Below are 13,130 nucleotides of genomic sequence, written 5' to 3'. Positions count from 1 at the left end.
TTTTAGATTCAGTACTGAAGACAAGTACTGTCATACCTATACTAGTAAGGAATACTAACTTGAAAATGGGAGTGAAAGGGAGTAAGCAGTGAAATAAAGTGAAAGGGGAGAGTAAAAAATCAGAAATCAGTATCAGCCCTAGTCCCTGGGAGACACTGTCAGCTAATGTTCTGTCACCTGCTGTCCATACTCCCAGTGCCTTTCCTCTCGGGAGTTTTCAGGTTAGGAAGAGGCCAGAGGACAACAGGAAGCTCTCTCCCATGGCTCTAGTAATGTGACAGCTTGATTCTATATTTTGTAAATGACGTTAGGAAAAAACTTCTGATTTTTTCATAATGAATTTTAAGGTGCTAGTCAATTTTTATTTGACTTTCACACAGGCTAATAGTAATTATTCAGTGCCAGGTACTATGTCAAAGATAATGATATGTTTATGGTTTGCTTGGATATTTTAAAAGGTAATGTTGTATTTTGATACAGAACAAATTAAGTCAACTCCTGTAGATAACAGCACAGTATTGGCCTTATCTCTAACTTCCACAGAAAATTCTTCTTTTTTTTTCTTAATTCAAGTATATAATATGGTATTGTTAACTATAATCATTATGCTATACATTAGATCCCCAGATCCCTAGAACATGTATAGCTGGAAGATTGTACTCTTTGATCAACATCTTCCCTTTTCTTCCACCACTCCCCTACCCCCAGCCAAAGAAAATCCCTAAAAGGGTTCAAATCTATCTTTCTCTTTAACTGATATACTATGTGATTATTTTAACAAATAAATATCTTTCAACTAAATTCAATACATATTTAGTATACTTTTTAAATTTTAGAAATTGAATACATGTCCTAGGTCTGTGAAGGATATAAAAAGATATCCATGCCATTAAGAGCAGTATTAGTTTCAGGGTTTTCAGTATTCATATACGTTGAAAACAAAATGTGCTCATATGTGTGCAGATGATGCCTGTTCTAGCTCGCAAACATCATGTATATATAACTGCTGTAGCTGGAAACGCCAACTCTCTGTACAGTGGAAGAGGGCAGAGTATTAGGGCTATAGCAGAAGGAGATTTGGTACCAGTGTCCAGAGTTAGAATTCAGAAGGCACTTTCAAATAGAAATAGTGATTGGATGGTGATTGGATGTCTAGGCTAGCCCTAAAACTAATTAACTGAAATAAACATTTGCAAATGCTTTATTTTTTCCAGCCCGTCATAAATGTATAGTGTTTAATCAATAATATGGATTATGGGTTTTTTAAGAGTGCTTATGAAACAGCTTGGGATCATAAATACCAGTTATTTCATTATTTCTTTGAAAAAGTGTATTCTGAGTTCTGAACAACCAATTTATAAACAGATTAATAATGCCCTATTTGTGAGCTTGATTAAAAACCCAAGGAGCTCACAGTCTGATTTGGAATATAGAACAAAATGATAGTGAGTCCTGTGTTAATCATAGTGTTTTATAGGAATACATAGGAGAATTTGGAACCAGATGTAGGGTGGGATGACAGGGAGGATTCTCCTGGAGCGGGGGCAGGGGAACCTAAACTGAATCTGAAAGAACTTGGAATTGGGCAAGTGAGGGATCTGGGGAGAGGCAGAGACACTTTTTGAAACAAAGCAAGACGCTTGAGAGAAGGTAGCATGTTTGGGGAACTTTAGTGAGTTTGGGACCTATGGTTTGCAGAGAGCAGTGGCAAGAAGAATTGAGTGAGGGTGAGTAGGATGGCTGGGTAAGATCTTTAAGAACCTTGCGTTTCCTAGTAAGGAGTTTGGATTTTATCTTGAAGGTAGTGAGAGGTCACTGAAGGAGTTTACATGAGAAAATAACATAACCAAACTTGCATTTTGGAAATGCAAATTGATTTTGCATTTACAGAAGAAATTGATTAGAGCTTGAAGCTTTTGGAATAAGCCAGTGAGAAATAAGAGTTCTTAGACTAAGGTAGAAGGAAGATTGGAGGGGGGGGGGGGAGAGTATTACCGAAAGAAGAGAACCGTTTTTACAAATCAAAAGTAACTTGGTTCTCAGTGATAAATGTTAAGGAAAGTTTGTTTGAAGTCTGAGAGCAAACGATTAGCCTTATCCATCAGGAGGTTCTTGTCTTGGTCTTTCTTTTCCCCTCTTTTGTAGCACTGTTTTAGCATAGGAAGAGGGAAGAGAAAAAAAAGAACATTTCCTGAGTCTCTGGCTAGTATCTGTTTAATTTATATCTGTTATAGCTGTTTAATCTTAACATTAGGCCTGTGGAGTAGGTGTTATAACATCTGTTTTTACAAATAAGGAATGGCTCAGAAATGTTAGGATTCTGGTCTGTTTTCTCTCAACTGGTAAGTGGTAGAGATGGAATTTGACTTACAGTTTTCCCTGTTTTATACAAGTTATGAGGAAGTGAAATCTCAAATTACCTGGTTAATTTCAAGTTGAACAATACTAGTAAGTAACTATATTAGACTTTGTTGACCCATAGAGAGAGAATGGCTTAAGTTTTTTTTAGAAGGCTTCAGTGCATCCTGGTTTTTTTCCCCCAACTTCACAGATTCTGAGCTAGTCATTTGACCTTACTCCTTACTTACTCAGATTCAGCTCCCCCTCTTTTCTGACTTCCCCTTTTCTTCTCTCAATGTGTGACATAGAGCCAGTAAAAGAATGAGGGAAAATGTTTCCCAAGTATTACATTCATATTCACCCTCCGTTTGATCTCAGAATATTTGTTATCACTAATTGTACCGTGAAGTGACTAAGGCAAACTGGACCTATCAGAGGTTTTAAGAGTGGTGACAAGTACCAAAGCTTCTCATTCGACTAAAACTAGCTCGTATTTAGAAAGCAGTATTTTGCTTGGTATCTTTGTTCCAAATATCAATACAGTAGCATAGCTGCCTCTATATACTAATAATATGACAGGGAAGCAGATATCATATGTGATTACAGTACAGCTTGAAAAGTACAGTAATTCGGGGTTAAGAAAATGTCCCTATATAGGAGAAGAAATGATTTCCATTGGCATGTCAGAAAGGTTTTAGGAAGGGTTTGAAATTTGAAGGATGAGTAGGAATTTGCCATGTGGAAAAAGAAAATCTAGGCTAACAGACCAGTATGTACGGTACATAACACAAAAAATAGTGTATTGGGATGAAGAGTGAGAAGTTGGGTGTGACTACGTCATAAGGTAAAAGAGGGAAGGTGGTACAAGAACAGGTGGGAGATGGAGGTGACAAGGAAAGTCGAAGACAAATTTTGAAGTTTTTTTTATGGCAGTATAAAAGCATTTAGACCTTATTCTATAAAATGGTAGGGGAACTAGTGAAGGTGTTTTTAAGCATGTTTAGAATATTGACATGTTTCATAATGTACCTTTTTAAAAAATATCATTTTGATTTGTATTGGCAGTAATGGCATAACCTAATTAGAATTAATCTGAACAATAAGTTTTAGCAAAGTTTGAGTCTGTTTAGTGTTTCATCTGGATTTATAACTTTTATTGTTGCTTCGATATTTTAACAAGTTCAAAATAGAGATTTGCATTTGTTCTTTTCTTCTGAAAGTGAATTTTAAAAACTTTTTAAATTTATTCAACTGCATTGGGTCTTAGTTGCAGCCGGTGGGATCTTTTGTTGCAGCGCGCAGTCTCTTCGTTGTGGCGCACAGGCTCTTCGTTGCTGTGCTCAGGCTTCTCTCTAGTCGAGGCGTACAGGCTCTCCAGTTGTGGTGCGCGGGCTCAAGAGCGCATGGGCTTGGCTTCCCCACAGCATGTGGGAATCTTAGTTCCCCGAACAGGGATTGAACCCGTGTCCCCTGCATTGGAAGGTGGATTCTTAACCACTGGACTACCAGGGAAGTCCCTGAAAGTGAATTTTATTTTATTCTTTTATTTATTTATTTTTTAGTTTATTTATTTATTTTTACTTTTGGCTGCATTGGGTCTTCGTTGCCATGTGCAGACTTTTCTCTAGTTGCGGTGAGCGGGGGCTACTCTTTGTTGCAGTGCGCGGGCTTCTTATTGGGTGGCTTCTCTTGTTGCAGAGCACGGGCTCTAGGTGCGTGGGCTTCAGTAGTTGTGGCACCGGGCTTAGTAGTTGTGGCTCACGGGCTCTAGAGGGCAGGGTCAGTACTTGTGGCACATGGGCTTAGTTGATCCGTGGCATGTGGGATCTTCCTGGACCAGGGCTCGAACCCGTGTCCTCTGCATTGGCAAGCGGATTCTTAACCTGTGCCATCAGGGAAGCCCTGAAAGTGAATTTTAAACTAGCAGGTTTCAAATTATCCAATAAATAAAATAGAATATTTCTATCAAATTAATACTTTAAAGTTTGTTACTATAGCATTATTATCTAAATGGGCAATATTTTTAAGCATTAATATTTGATTTGACATGGAAAGAAGAAGCTAAGCAGCATAATTAAGTAGTATTATGTATTATGTACCTGGTAATCCTATACTCCTAATTTGTCCCACTCCCTTCTCCCCTTTAGTAACCATAAGTTTGTTTTCTATGTCTGTGAGTCTGTTTTGTTTTGGGGTTTTTTTCTTGTTTTTTTTTTTTAATTTTTAAATTTAATTTTATATATTTTTTATACAGCAGGTCCTTATTAGTCATCAGTTTCATACACATCAGTGTATACATGTCAATTCCAGTCGCCCAATTCATCACACCACCCCCAGACCCCTGCCGCTTCCCCCCTTGGTGTCCATACGTTTGTTCTCTACATCTGTGTCCCAATTTCTGCCCTGCAAACCGGTTCATCTGTACCATTTTTCTAGGTTCCACATATATGCGTTGATATACGATATTTGTTTTTCTCTTTCTGACTTACTTCACTCTGTATGACAGTCTCTAGATCCATCCACGTCTCAACAAATGACCCAATTTCGTTCCTTTTTATGGCTGAGTAATATTCCATGGTATATATGTACCACATCTTCTTTATCCATTCGTCTGTCGATGGGCATTTAGGTTGCTTCCATGACCTGGCTATTGTAAATAGTGCTGCAGTGAACATTGGGAACATTGGGGTGCATGTGTCTTTTTGAATTATGGTTTTCTCTGGGTATATGCCCAGTAGTGGGATTGCTGGGTCATATGGTAGTTCTATTTTTAGTTTTGTAGGGAACCTCCATACTCTTCTCCATAGTGATTGTATCAATTTACATTGACTGTATCAGTATACATTCCCACCAACAGTACAAGAGGGTTCCCTTTTCTCCACACCCTCTCCAGCATTTGTTGTTTGTAGATTTTCTGCTGATGCCCATTCTGACTGGTGTGAGGTGATACCTCATTCTAGTTTTGATTTGCATTTCTCTAATTAGTGATGTTGAGCAGCTTTTCATGTGCTTCTTGGCTATCTGTATGTCTTCTTTGGAGAAATGTCTATTTAGGTCTTCTGTCCATTTTGGATTGGGTTGTTTTTGTTTTTTTAATACTGAGCTGCATGAGCTGTTTATATATTTTGGAGATTAACCCTTTGTCCATTGATTTGTTTGCAAATATTTTCTCCCATTCTGAGGGTTGTCTTTTCGTCTTGTTTATGGTTTCCTTTGCTGTGCAAAAGCTTTGTTTTATATATAGATTCATTTGTATTATTTTTTAGATTCCACATATAAGTGATATCTTATAGTATTTGTCTTTCTCTGTCTGACTTCACTAAGTATAATTTTCTCTAGGTCCATCCATGTTGCTGTAAATGGTGATATTTCATTCTTTTTTTATGGCTGAGTAATATTCTACTGTGTGTGTGTATATATGTAAATACACACACACACACACACTCACTCACTCACTCACTCACTCTACATGTCCTTAAGCTAATTGTCAGTTGATGGGCACTTGGGTAGCTTCCATGTCTTGGCTATTGTAAATAGTGCTGCTGTGAACATGGATGTGCATATATCTTTTCAAATTAGAGTTTTTATTTTTTCTGGATATATACCCCCAAGAGTGGGATTGCTGGATCATATGGTAGCTCTATTTTTACTTTTTTAAGGAACCCCCATACTGTTCGCCATAGTGGTTGCACCAATTTACATTCCCACCAACAGTGCATAAGGGTTCTCTTTTCTCTACACCCTCCCCAGCATTTCTTATTTGTAGACGTTTTATTGATGGCCATTCTGACCAGTGTGAGGTGATACCTCATTGTGGTTTTGATTTGCATTTCTCTAATAATTAATAATGTTGAGCATCTTTTCATGTGCCTGTTGATAATCTGTATGTCTTCTTTGGTGAAATGTCTATTTAGGTCTTCTGCCCATTTTTTTGATTGGGCTGTTTGGTTTTTTTTGATACTGAGTTATATGAGCTGTTTGTGTATTTTGGATATTTAACCTAGTGTTGGTCTCATCGTTTGCCAATTTTTTTCTCCCATTCTGCAGATTGTCTTTTCATTTTGTTGGTGTTTTCCTTTGCTGTGCAAAAGCGTTTAAGTTAGATTAGGTCTCATTTGTTTAGTTTTGCTTCTATGGTATTTTTTTTAATTTTTGAATTTTATTTTATTTATGTTTTTATACAGCAGGTTCTTATTAGTCATCAGTTTTATACACATCAGTGTATACATGTCAATCCCAATCTCTCAGTTCATCCCACCACCACTACCACCACCTCCGCCACTTTCTCCCTTGGTGTCCATACGTTTGTTCTCTATGGTATTTTTATAATAACTTTATTGAGATATAATTCACATACCATAAAATTCACTCATTTAAATTTAAACAAAATTCTGCAACCATCACTGTGTAATTCTAGAACATTTTCTTCACCTCAAAGTAGAAACTCCATGTTTTAGCAGTCACTTCCTATTCTTGTCCCCCTTCATACACACATGCGCACATACACGCACTAATCTACTAATCTACTTTTTGTTTTTATAGATTTGTCTGTTTTGAACCTTTCATATAAATAGATCATATACTATTTGGTTTTTGTGACTGGCTTCTTTCTCAGCATAATGTTTTCAAGTTTTATCCGTGTTATGGCATGTATCAGTCCTGTGTTCCTTTCTATTGCTAAATAATATCTTATTGTGTGGATATATATCACATTTTATTTACCTGTTCGTAAGTTGTTGGACATCTGGGTTGTTTCCACTTTTGGGCTGTTATGCGTAATGCTTCTGTGAGCGTTCATGCACAACTCTTTGTGGGGGTGTATGTTTTCATTTCTCTTGAATGGAATCGCCAGGTCATGTGATAACTGTTTGGCGCCTTTTGAGAAGCTGTCGGACTGTTTTTCAACATGGCTACAACATTTTACAATCTCGTGGAGGCTTCCATTTCTCCACATCCTTGCCAGAACTTTCTGTTATCTGTCTTTTGAATTACAGACATCCTAGTGGATGTGAAATGGTATCTCACTGTGGTTTTGATTTTTATTTCCAGAATAGCTAGTGATGTTGAGCATCTTCTCATGTGCTTATTGGCCATTGGTTTATCTTTTTTGTAGAAATGTCTGTTCAGATCCCTTACTCATTTTAATTTGGTTATTTGTCTTTTTATTGTTGAGTCATAGAGTTCTGTAAATATTTTGCGTATTCGACCTTTATTAACTAGATACATGATTTGCAAATATATTCTCTCATTCTGTGGGTTATTTCTTTATTTTCTTAATGATATCTTTGGAACACAAAAGTTTTTAATTTGATGAAGTCCAGTATATCTAATTTCTTTCTTTTGTTGCTTGTGCCTTTGGTGTCATATCTAAAAATCCATTGCCTAACCGAAGGTCGTGAAGATTTACTCCCATATTTTAAGAGTTTTAGCACTTACATTTAGGTCTATGATCCATTTTGAGTTAATTTTAGCATAAGGTGTAAGGAAGGGGTCTAACTTCATTCTGCTGCATGTGGATATCTAGTTGTTCCAGCACAGTTTGTTGAAGGGAATATTCTTTCCCCATTGAGATGTCTTGGCATATTGGTTTGGTTTGGTTTTGAGGTGAAATCTACATAACATAAAGTAAACATTTTAAAGCATACAGTGGCACTTAGTATATTCACTATGTTGTGCAGCCACCACCTCTCTCTGATTCTGTCACTTGGGTTGTCATGCAGTCACCACTTCTGTCTAGTTCTACCTTTGTAAATGTAGTGAACTTGATAAAACTAAACATTTCCATCATCCTAAAAAAGAACTCTATACCCATTAAGCAGTAACTTCTCATTTCCCCCTCCTCTCGGCCCCTGGCAACCACCAATCTACTTTCTATCTCCAGAGGTTTACCTATTCTGGATATTTCATATAAATCAAATCATTCAGTGTATAACCTTTTGTGTCTGGCTTCTTTTGCTTAGCATGTTTTCAAGGGTCATTCATATTGTAGCCTGTATCAGTACTTAATTCCTTTTTATAGCTGAATAATATCCCATTGTATAGATATACCACATTTTGTTCATCCATTCATCTCGGTGAATATTTGGGTTTTGTTGTATTGTTTTTTAACGCTATTACTTCAAGACTTTTGACCTTGTATATCAGCATTCTTCTTTAGTTATAAATTCACAAATACAAGGAAAAGGAAGAGCCATTACTTCCCATTCTTAATTAAGAGTAATGACCTATATGTGCAACAATATTCTATTTACCACAAAGAAAGCACTTGGTATGTATTAGTGTCTTTCACCTATTATTTATTTTATAGCCTTCATGTTTTGTAAGTTGCTTCATAACCAGTCTCATCTAAGCATCACAAGAACATTAAAAAGCACACAAAGGGCATTTAAAAAATTGTTCTCATTTTGCGAGAGAGAGTATTATGATGATTGTCACTTACCCAAAGTTATTTAGCAATTAAATGACAGAGTCTAATGTAACTACAGTCGTTTGCCTCCAGATCATGTTCTTTACTGATAACAAAATGTTCCTACACAAAAAATTTTAGCTATTATGCCCTGAGTCAATACACTGAGTTCTTGTAGTTAACCAAAATTATTCAATGAAAGATAGTTATGCATATCTATTCTTTCTATATCACAGTTGAAAATTAACCTAAAATATAGTTTAAACCCGGTTATAATATTGGTGTTAAGAGCCAGGGATAACCTCTGTACTACAGAATTTTATCTTCTAGTGAAAAAGACCAAGATCTTTAACACAAAAGAGAGGCTGTGTGCGTTTTCAGTTGTTTTTTTTTTGTTTTTTTTGCGGTACGCGGGCCTCTCACTGTTGTGGCCTCTCCCGTTGCGGAGCACAGGCTCCGGACGCGCAGGCTCAGCGGCCATGGCTCATGGGCCCAGCCGCTCCACGGCATGTGGGATCTTCCCGGACCGGGGCACGTACCCGTGTCCCCTGCATTGGCAGGCGGTCTCTCAACCACTGCGCCACCAGGGAAGCCCCGTTTTCAGTTTTATTCATTAGTATATACTCTAGTGTATCTACCTATGTTAACTGTAGGCTCTCAATAAAATATTTGTTAAGTGAATGAATGAGAGAAATACATGTTCTCCCAGCTGTGTGACACCACTGCGTTTTATCGTAAATAGCCACTGAATATTCCCGTTAGTCTTTCAAGTTTTGAACGAATACATGTAATAAAAATTCTTATAATCTAACACATATTTATTAGAGTACCTTTTATTTTTGTTACCTTATTAAACATGGCAGGTACTGTTTAATCTTGATTGAGCAGATGAATAAACCGAGGCATAGAAAAGCTTAGTAGCATGCTAGGTAGCAACCCAAGCCATAGATTCCTCTCTTATGAAGGTTTCATACAGCTATGCTGAGTTATAAAAGTAATTATTTAATTATCTTAAAATAACGTGATAGTGATATAGGGTATTTAATAGCTTGTGATTTGGTAGATCCAATCTTTGAGATGTGATTTTATTAACATTTCTATCAATCTAAAATTGATGTTTGTGTGTTTGACTACTTTGAAAGTTGTGTATCTTTTCTTTAAGATGCCTTCATGTGTGTCTGCTTAAATTTTATCAGCTCCGTATTCTTCCCACTTTCACCCCCTGTATTATCAGGAATTTATGTATGGTTTTTTAAATGTCATTAAACATCAGTCATTTCATGTTTTTAGGATCAGGAATTTTCCTAGATCAGCAAAACATCTTTTTCAAAATTGCCAAAGGTTGCTTTAAGATATGTTGTCATTTTAAACTTAGTAGATATTTTGGTTTTCCTTTTAGGTGTTGACAGCTCTTCTACCACAAGCAGTGCTTCTCCAATGCCCAACAGTTATGATGCCCTAGAAGGAGGCAGCTATCCAGGTACTTTGTTTTGTGCATATTTGATGTTTATTTGAAAAGTTACTGACCATCAATTACTTCAAACATGAACATGTACTATACATAATTAGCAGACTATATTTTTAACAGAAAAAAAGGGACATTTTCCTGGTTTTTTCAGCCTTAATTTAATGGTGTAATTGTCACATAACAACTGTGGATGCTGTTTTTGGGAGGCCAAGGAAATTTATTATTTGATTTTTGTTACCATGCTCTTTATCTTTTTCCTCTTTCTAAAAGACTTAATACTGAATAATTTTTCTCTTCTTTTCCCTTCTTTTTTATGCTAATAATTCCTTAAATAAATTTTATATTTCTGTTCTCATGCTTAGGTCCTTGAATTTCTTCCAACTAGCCTCTGACTATAAATAGTCTTTGACTCTTTACTCCCCCTATGGCTCCTGGCTGCCTCCACCAGGTAAATAGATTAACCAACTTGGGGGTAGGTTTTGGAGGCATTACTTTTAACCATATCTGGAAGTAACTTTGGTCATATGTAGGAACAGGAGTGGTGGATAGTGTTTAACAAAATTACGAACTGAACTTCTATAATGATTAGTTATTTCATTATAGCATCTTGTGCTGTGATCTTCCTTATTTGCCTGTCTCCTGTCACCAACAGCCTGACAACCACACCTGACCTCCTTCTTTGTCTTTTCTTTCTAATGATTCCAAACTTTAGGATTAACAGAACAAGTAATTTTGCTCTTCGCTTTATTTCTTATCATGTTGTTAATTATCCAGGATGAAGCTTAATTGAAGTTGAAGTGTGCTGGACTTCACACACCATCTTGCTATCACTGTTCTATGAGTCAGTAGAAAACTTTAATCTTCTCAGCTTAGTACAGAGTTCCCTTTTAACATTTCAAGAATACTTAAATAAGCTACTCAGTCTTTTGTGGTTAAGGGTTCTTTCCCTAGGGATCTGTGTGTGTGTGTGTGTGTGTGTGTGTGTGTGTGTGAGAGAGAGAGAGAGAGTGTGTGTGTGTGTAAAAAGTTGTGGACCATTCCAAAAGCAATTACCATTGTCAGAATATTCTAGAAGAGTTACTTCATTCACTAAAAGATGAATACCATTTATTCACCTATCGTATTTCATGAGCTTCAAATTAACCTGAAATAAAACATCTAATGTGGTATAGTTAAAAGATGATGGCCTTGGAGTTAGACCTTGCTGTGTTTATCTGTATTCATTTAATCAACAAATCTTAATCTTGTTATGAACTGTGCTTTGGCAGTAAGTGAATAACCTTAGGTAAATTTTCTAGCTATTTTATACTGCACCAAAATTAAGGAAAGCTATGAACATCTATCACAGTAAGATTAACTGAATTAAGTCTATGTGTCAGGTACTAGGTTGATCTTAGGGACTATAGAAATGTATGAAATACTGTCCTTTTCCTAAAAAAGGGGGGAAAAGTTTTAGACCCCCATGTTTACGACTCCAGTTCTTCATTTCTTAAGCTGATGACTGTTGTCATGTTAAGAGACCTTTCTACTTACAGTCCCATCACAGTGAGGAGAGACAAGCAGGAAATCTAAGTATATGACACTGCATTGACGCTCTAGTCCTTTTAAGAAGTCTGGGAAGTTACCAGAAAGCCAGTAAGCCAGTGCTTGCCTAATTAGCACAAGACAGTAGACAGCAGAATGTCTAGGAAGGTCTCTTCAAAATGAGAGCGAAGAGAGTTAGTAGAAAGATGATTCCTCAATAAACTTTGAAAAAATAAATTTAAGTCAGATGCTTTTAAGAACATATTTTCTTTTTGCAGAGTCTGATTGCTGGTGAAGAATATAATTTTTATATGAAAATATACAGTGAAATACAGTGACATGAGAGATTAAAATACACATGTATTTTAGATTTGACTTTTTGTTGTTGTTATTCTTGTACATGGTGATAAAATTTTCTACAGTTTTCTTGCCCCAGTTTTAATCAAGTTTTAGTTTCTGTTTTAAATTTAAATAAAGGAAGAACATTCATTCATTACATTTTATTTGGCCTCTACTACATACCAGACATTGTTTTAGGAGCTGGACACTATTCTAGACTGTCTTTCATACTTTCATTTTTGCCTCTGCAGATAAAGCAGACTTCTAGGGGATTGTGGTAATATGCCACTCCTTCCATGGACTTTTTTTTTTAATAAATGTCAGGGTCAGATAAAAAGGCAAGTTAGAGCAAAGAGTAGTTGACACTCTTTTTGTTTTTTTTAATTTATTTTATTTATTTATTTTTGGCTGCATTGGGTCTTTGTTGCTGTGCGTGGGCTTTCTCTAGTTGCAGCGAGCGGAGGCTACTCTTTGTTGTGGTGCGCGGGCTTCTCATTGCAGTGGCTTCTCTTGTTGCGGAGCACGGGCTCTAGGCATGCAGGCTTCAGTAGTTGTGACATGCAGGCTCAGTAGCTGTGGCTCGTGTGCTCTAGAGCGCAGGCTCAGTAGTTGTGGCGAACGAGCTTAGTTGCTCTGCAGCATGTGGGATCTTCCCGGACCAGGGCTCGAACCCGTGTCCCCTGCATTGGCAGGCGGATTCTTAACCACTGCGCCACCAGGGAAGCCCGACACTCTTTTTATTGCTTTGCTTTGTCTTCTGCTTCTTAGCGCCATTTCTGCTGAGAGAATAAAAGGAAAAATAACTATTTTTAATATACATAAATATATATTTATATTATATGCTATGTCGTGGTATATATATTTAATATGCATAAATATAAAGGTCTTATCTGTTAGAAATACCAATTGAAGTATTTGTCAATGAAATGGTACAAAATGGGGTTTTCTTGTAAATACGTGTTAAAAAAAAAAGATGGGGTAGGAACATGTGAAACACGATTAGCGAAATACTGTTGATTATTAAAGCTGAGGAATGGATATATGGGGTTTATT

General features: G+C 36.6%; 1 protein-coding gene across 6 annotated transcripts in view; it reads left to right on the top strand.

The window, feature by feature from the left end:
• The window catches only part of SEC24B (SEC24 homolog B, COPII component), a 94,179-nt gene that overhangs the window by 45,462 nt on the left and 35,587 nt on the right, over positions 1 to 13,130 (top strand). For all 6 annotated transcript variants that reach the window (XM_022567114.2, XM_022567116.2, XM_022567115.2 and 3 more), the window contains one exon: positions 10,146 to 10,226. In XM_022567114.2, coding sequence (XP_022422822.2) covers positions 10,146 to 10,226 — 81 coding nt within the window. The remainder of the gene's footprint in view (positions 1 to 10,145; positions 10,227 to 13,130) is intronic.

Source organism: Delphinapterus leucas, chromosome 5 (assembly GCF_059928025.1).
Source record: "Delphinapterus leucas isolate spDelLeu-1000000601 "Yukka" chromosome 5, BTC_Dleu_Yukka2, whole genome shotgun sequence".
Classification (NCBI taxonomy): Eukaryota; Metazoa; Chordata; class Mammalia; order Artiodactyla; family Monodontidae; genus Delphinapterus; species Delphinapterus leucas.
Note: the sequence above shows the minus strand (reverse complement) of the source record. Positions and strands in the feature narration are given on the sequence as shown.